Source organism: Cephus cinctus, unplaced genomic scaffold (assembly GCF_000341935.2).
Source record: "Cephus cinctus unplaced genomic scaffold, Ccin1 Ccin1_scaffold0564, whole genome shotgun sequence".
Taxonomy (NCBI): domain Eukaryota; kingdom Metazoa; phylum Arthropoda; class Insecta; order Hymenoptera; family Cephidae; genus Cephus; species Cephus cinctus.
In genome coordinates this window covers 658,486-665,454 of record NW_014333216.1, presented here as the reverse complement: position 1 = coordinate 665,454, position 6,969 = coordinate 658,486, and the positions used below count along the sequence as shown (strand labels likewise).

General features: G+C 36.8%; 2 protein-coding genes across 3 annotated transcripts in view; one reads left to right on the top strand and one right to left on the bottom strand.

The window, feature by feature from the left end:
- Window positions 1–841: 841 nt before the first annotated feature.
- LOC107268544 (peroxisome biogenesis factor 2) lies at window positions 842–3,219 on the bottom strand. Of its 2 annotated transcripts, XM_015741425.2 has the most exons (3): window positions 2,902–3,219; window positions 2,107–2,370; window positions 842–1,948 (listed from the first exon to the last, which is right to left on the bottom strand). In XM_015741425.2, the coding sequence occupies exons 2-3, from the start codon at window positions 2,155–2,157 to the stop codon at window positions 1,085–1,087; spliced, it is 915 nt and encodes a 304-aa protein (XP_015596911.1). In that variant the 5' UTR covers window positions 2,158–2,370; window positions 2,902–3,219; the 3' UTR covers window positions 842–1,084. The 2 variants fall into 2 exon arrangements, with proteins under 2 accessions (XP_015596911.1, XP_024941539.1); XM_025085771.1 differs by lacking the exon at window positions 2,902–3,219 and having other exon boundaries at window positions 2,197–2,338.
- Window positions 2,593–6,969, top strand: part of LOC107268543 (stress-activated protein kinase JNK) — a 112,475-nt gene continuing 108,098 nt past the window's right edge. Inside the window, exon 1 of the mRNA XM_015741424.2 lies at window positions 2,593–2,728. The gene's annotated coding sequence lies outside the window, so the exon portion shown is untranslated. The remainder of the gene's footprint in view (window positions 2,729–6,969) is intronic.

Here is a 6,969-nt window from a genome sequence, read left to right as displayed (position 1 = left end):
TTTTACGTTGCGTAATTTTTTTTTTTTTTTTTTTTTTTTTTGACACGATTCACGTCTGACAATTATATCTCGGGTGGGTTGTATGGAATCGAAAAAACTAAAATCGATATTAAATATCAAATGGACTATCTCGAGGAATTCTTTGCTCGTGCGATGCTTGGATGAGCGTAGTAGTAGTGTGTGTATTTAGATAAGGCCCCTTGAGGCAGTGTAGGGTTTACGATAGTCAGCCGAAATAATACCCCCTCCCATCCCCCCCACTCTCTGCGCTCGCGTTCTAAAAAAATTGTATTATAAAAGAACATTCCAAACGAGTAATAACTTAATGAAATGAAAAAAAACAAACAAGAAACGAAAAGAAAAAAAAAGCGAATCAAATTGTAATAAGGTAGGTGGCGAGAAATACTAATTTAAATGTACTTCTGTGTTGTTTTGAATTTTTTTCTTTTTTTTTTTTGTATAATTGAGTAAAGTAACGATAATTATCGAAGAACGTGCCCCCTCCTCATTCTAGCTGGTGCAGTAACTAACGTATAATGTATAGCGTTTTATGATAGTGCAGCATGATATTTTTATAATGTAAAATGTTTTTTGATAGACAGCGAATACATCCTATTGATCTATTATTGTTTGTTTCGAGGAAAAAAAAGCTGATCGATGCCCAAATGAAAATGTCCTATTGAAATAAATAGAAGATTTTGTATTGCTATTTTTAATAAAATAATGAGTCTACACGAGACAATTGGTTGTTTTTGTTTCTGACTGGTTTTCCTACATTGGTTATCTTTCCTATGGCATTTCTATTATACATGTGTATTATTGTAAGTGATATTAACGAGAGTTTTTGGAAAACATTGTTTATTTCTCTTATATACAATATATGAGATAACGATTTGTAATTAAAAAAAATAACCACATGTATACGTTTGTACTTCAGTTACGAAATTAGTATTCCTTGCTGATTTCATTATTCAATGAAATTTGAAGGTATATGTAAGCAATGCTAAATATATATTATACATGTGTACCTGACACTTTTATTTTAAATAGATGTTATTCTGCTTTTTGCAACGAGCAGGAAAGGTTACTGTAATGCAATATATGGTTTCATATCCTGTGCATGTAGGTCCATATTGCACGTGGGACACTGAAACATTTTAGTTGCAGTAAAGTGCGCTTTCATACAGTAGTAGCAGAATATATGTTCACAGCCTGCAGAATTTGGTAAAATAGGATTTCCTGCACAGTGCGGACACTTTGTTGTTAGGTCCATTTTCAGGATACCATGGAATTTCATGGAAGCTGTATCTTTCTTACGAGACCAGAAACGCTTAAGCGTGTGTTTAAGATAATAAATGTTTAACATTGGTAAACCAATTGTAAATAATTCCATTAAGCTGTGCCAGAGGAGCTCTCGGGTCATATAAGAGTATCCGATACTTCTAGGTTTATGTGTCTTTGTAGACTGACTGAATATTCCCAAGATACGTTCTACTAAACAAGGTTGAGTTCCTTGATGTAGGAAGCTTATTAAATTTATAAGAGAAAGAGCTTGTACAATGCTAGAAATTCTTTCTATATAAAGTTTAATTCTATCGCTTCTTTCACTGGTTGTAGCTAGTCTAACATCTGCCAATCTTTCTTGAACATATTGCGGTAGAACAGTTAATATTACATACAAGACAGCTTTCTTCCGATTGAAGTTTGCATAATTCAAATTCAACAACTGTTGCGCGAAGGTAGCATTACCTGCTCTTAAAGAGTAATTCCAAATTGCTAAACTTAGCAGCACATTAATCTCAGGCTGCCACTTAGCAATACTACCTGGAGGTAGATATTTGGTGATCTTGTCAGTCTGATATTTCAGTATCTTGTATATCTCATTGTCGAGTTGAACAGCATCTATCTGATTGACTCGTGAGACATAAGGAGAGGCAGACATCGCACTCTGAAAAAGAATATCAAATCTAATTAAATAAGCTCCCAATTATTCTGACATTCCCATAAATATATTTACAAAACAAATCAACTAGCGTCAGCCAAGTTGATTAACAATCTCAAAGCTAGGTTAGCAAATTTAACACACAATCTAAACACTTGAATTACCTTTTTATATTCAATAAAACCATAAATAATTTCACATCTATAATTCCTCATAAATCCAATTCAATCACTAATAGCATAAGGAATATTTACCGTTAAGAAATTGAAAATAAATTTCGCAGGTATTACGTGTCATCCAAGTGGGGTTAGATTATAGTTTAACCGTGTTGACGAACTTCAGTGCAAGCGTGTCTTTAAATCAAAGCGGTATGGTCGATGTAAGCATCGTTAGGATCTCCATTAAATTTCACACAACCCACGAAAAACCTATAGTAAAAGTAATATCCATTAAACACAAGAAAATTGAAAGAATAAATCTACATTTTATTTAGAGTTTCGCGGGTTTCAATGCGAACACGATATTCAAGATAAAGGTTAGAAAAAGTGCGGAATAGAACTTCAGTCGAGCGAGCTATACGTAAACTTGGGATCCATGTTGCTCGTGGAATGACGTCATTGAATGTTGGTGCAAGTGGGTTCGTTCCTGTCCCTTCAAAGTTTCCGATCATGTTTTCGTGATAAAGTTGACGTTTTCGAAGTGTTTCCTGATTTTCCAGTGAGTCCAAGTTACTTTAACAAGTGGTGGGTACGACAGTGTTACTACGGACGATTAAATCGCCGCGATGTAAGTACGAAAAATTACATAATTTCGTTTTTATAGGTTTCACGTGAAACCCGAAGCCGAAGCATCGATCTGCCAAGTGACAGGTTAACCTAAGAATTGATCAGTCTTGACAAACCGATTGAAATTTTTATATGCCACGGCCTAGTTAGTCAATTCAGTCTATTTTATATTACCTATGTTAATGCAAAGCTGGAGAGTCCACTTTGAATACTTGTATTGATATAACCTCGTCCGGCATCAAAATGTCTATTCTGACGGCACATTGTTAACCTGCACCCTGTCTTCTTCCTGGATCACATGACATTCTGCTTCAGATTATAATATAATTATGCTCCATACACATTCCCTGCTATCTCACATATGTATAACTGATATGAACTCCGGTTCGGAGGTGTGATTTAACGAATTTTTTTTCTAGCTTTCTTTAACGCCACGTGTCTTGACTCTTGTAGAACGGCTTGTGTTGTTTGTCCGATAGTTATTTCTTCATACTAATGTTCTAACAGAAGTAGACTAATATAATATGCAATCAGCTTATCATCTGCGCGTTATCCATTTTTTTTCACCTGCTCTCCATGCAATCATTTCTGTGTACGGTGCTCCACGTGATATCGGCCATTCTCGTTGATACATAAAATTATTGATTTTCTTTTGTCTATTTTATCGTAATACCAACACTATATTTAACATTGTTCATAAATTCTTCCTTCTATGAAAATATTAACGTTAGAATTTCGGTAGAATTATATTTTTGCTGAGGTATAGAATACTACAGAATTTTGCTTAACATTTATACCTTTTCTAACCGTGGACACAGTTTAGGATATTTTTGAAAGTCATTCCTAATATACGCACAAGTATGCATTCCATCGGTATCCTTACGGTTTGTTCATAGATTCACCGTTATGGATTTGCGAAACGTGGTGCACGACCTTGACACGTATCCGCAAGACTTACCTAAGTCGCTTAGAAGTTTACTTGAATATTAAAAAAAAGAAATTCAACTATGTATCTTCGCTAGTAAATATCCACATTGTAAACATAATATATGACGTTGCAAAGTAGACTTGAGCAGATATAAAATGTTCTTAGGAATTAAATTTTATCAAGCTCTTATCACACAATTGTTGTCCTCTACTTGGATTTGATAATTTTCTTTTTAGCTACCGTAATCTCCATCTATTTAACAACATTCAAATAAGACCAATAAAACTCGCCAAACTTTATCATTAATCCATTGTTCGCTTCGCCAAAACATAATATTCCTATAACGACTGTCGTAAAGCCTCAGAAAGTTTAACCGGAAATTTTCGAAAGGACAAATTAAATTCTCATGGACCAGTGAATGCTTAAAGTGATTTGAAAAAAAAATTCAGCAGAATAAATTTCCACTCTCGTCTCATTCCAATAAAAACAACATTGAAATTACTCGGTCGGTAATGCTTCGCAGACCTATGGTCAATAGTAATTGGCCTGTTATTTAAATGAGTTCCATTTGCATTTGAACCTCTCTTTAAATGGGTCTGCACGCGCGAATCCTGTTCGATAGAGACATTGCGTTAAGCGAGCACGATTGCCGAGTGCGCGTGACGAAGGATGGAAGTAGGAAATCGTAAATAAATAAAAATATAACAAAAATACGGAAAATAGATTTTGCATAAAAGTCGGCCATTTTGAACAACGCAAAAATTTGCCAGCGTTATTGAGTAATACGAAATTCGTAAAAAAATGGTAATTCATTTTTCTCGGTACCCCGACCCTAATTTGTACATGCGATATTGCTGCATTGGCGATACCTGAGATACTGCAAGGCTCAGCTGCGCTTTTCATCAGCTCAAATTTCTCGTTCGGTTTATTCTTGCAGAATCGATTGAACTTTTACATTGATTAATTGACGTCTGCGATCTTCGATTCTCTTATAGAGCATCTACTGTGCATTCTCTCATATATATATATATGCGCTATAGTGTATACATATTGCCAGTATCGTATGGGAAAATTGTGGTAAACAACTACGTCAAATTGATTTATTGACAGCCTTCAATCGTACCTGGTATTGCATATTCTAACTGCAATAATTCACGAGACGTTGCCTTTTCGAGCACATGTGTGCTCATATGGATACTATGTGATACAGGCGTAAACCGTCGTACATAATCATTTGAATATCGTTGAACCACTTATTGCGAGAACTAATGCAATAAAAAAAATATGAGAAGTTTAATATCTCAATTTTCATTGCTCAACTCTTTTTTTAAATATTCATGAATCCAGTCTTACGACAAACTACTGAAGCAGACATACATATCACCTCTTTCCTGGATTTGCGAAAGAAAAAAAACAAGATGCATCGTAATTTAATTGTCAGCAGCAGCAATTCGCTGCTTCTGCACTTGGCAAAAGTTGTTACAGTCACTGAGTGATATATAAGAAAGTGCATATATATTTATCCACATGATTTGGCTTTAGTATTAATTAATATCTCGACACTTTGGCTGTCTGCCCAATTTCCGTAGCCATACCCATATGCTCTATACGCCATATACTCCAGTATATATCAAAGTTCCCATAAGACAGTAACAGAGTCATCAAGCGATTAGGGAGTAAGACTTGATAATTTTGCTAACCTAATCAAACCTTGATAAGCCGCCTTAAAGCCAAGTGTAATCAGAACGGACTATAGTATCTACATATACTCTGCACTTAACGTTAATAGCAGCCATACACTTCGTTACTGCTCATTACATTGTAAAATGGTACACGTTGCTGGTTTCGCTATGAGATTGGTCCAGCATCAGCATCCAGTTAGCACAGGTCTCAGAAACAATTTAGGCGCCGCTCCTGCCAGACGGATTCATTTATATTAATTTTCTGAATGTTCGCTCATCAGCTACGGACGGTAAAATGGACGAGGGTAAACCCTCTGGATAGACTGTGCTATGTTGACTCGCATCTGCCGTCATTACTATGATTGGGGATGAAGCTCGGTCTCGCGAAGCTAACGTATTCCTACTCAGGTTCGTTAATATCTTCTATCAGAATTGCTTTCGTGTTTGCTGATACGAATGGCGACGTTGAAAACAATGAGTACGTCACTACCCTCTTTAGTGCAAAGTTTTATTCAGCATCGCTCGACGTCGATGGAATATAATGTCGCTGAAGAGAATATTTCTCCTTGGGTAAGTACGGACTACGAGTTGAATGTAATTTTTTCCTTTCTTTTAGTCTGAATGATCTTTGACTCGCTAGCACGGTGCTGCCATCTGACGCGGCCATCCCTTATAGCTTGACACTCCTCACTTTGAATGGGGTCACACGATGATATTTCCTGGCGCTTCTCCCTTTATCTGCAAAGATAAGCATACAGCTTCGTGTAATTTCTGACAGTTGAAAGTTCCCACTTATGGAACGTGTATGTATATATGAAAATGCTTTGGAGCACTTTACCTTTGCTTGAGGGATTTCTTCGTCTCTTGAAGAGAATTGCACGGTAGGGGTTGATATAACGAGGCTCTAGAAACTGGAATGATCCATTCACTGGGTTGATCGTGATAGTCGGGAACCTTCTTGATTTCATTGATATTGGTATTTCACGTAATTGAAGTTTGTCATGAAGATTCTTCGGATGACATTCCAATTTGGAATTTACTTCCCAGATGACCTATCAGTACATGTCAGGTTATACCGTTACACAATACCCTGCATATCTTGTACATTCCGCCGGAGGATATCGTATAATCCAAAGGACCTTCGGTAATTGCTCTGGAATTTGAGAAATTTTTTTAATTCGCCTGCTTTTACATGAATATTCAATTATTTTATGAAGAATAAGTATTACGCTTGGAGGAAAGTACATTTTTAACCTCTGATAGTGAATTCTGGGTGCGCTTAAGCGTACAGTACATTTCGTCATATTATCTCTCAGAGAGAAAAAAAAGGTAAAGAGACGACAAAAAAGAATTGAAGTAAGTTTGAGCCAAGGTTCGATTCGAATGTCCATCGTGGTCGGAGGGTCGTCGGAAAAGTCAAGTTTTGCTCGGAGGGCAGGTGGTGGCGCGAGGCGTGGCGAAGTATTGATCGTCGTTGCGAATTCCCTTTCTCCGGCGCCATTTTCCCATCCCGAGCCGAACTCCCGACCGACGTCATCCACCCCGATTCAGAGCTCCTCTCTCAACCCTCGTTCCTACCCTCAACTTTATTCCCCGTCCAGTGGCTGAAACCTCCACTCCTACCCCCCCCCC

What these genes read in the sequence shown, in the direction of transcription:
- LOC107268544 (XM_015741425.2), bottom strand. Translation starts at nt 2,157, where the DNA reads ATGAGGAATTATAGATGTGAAATTATTTATGGTTTTATTGAATATAAA. An exon ending in GTTTTATTGAATATAAAAAG is followed by an intron (nt 1,949 to 2,106) that starts GTAATTCAAGTG and finishes ATTCTTTTTCAG; the next exon opens with AGTGCGATGTCTGCCTCTCC.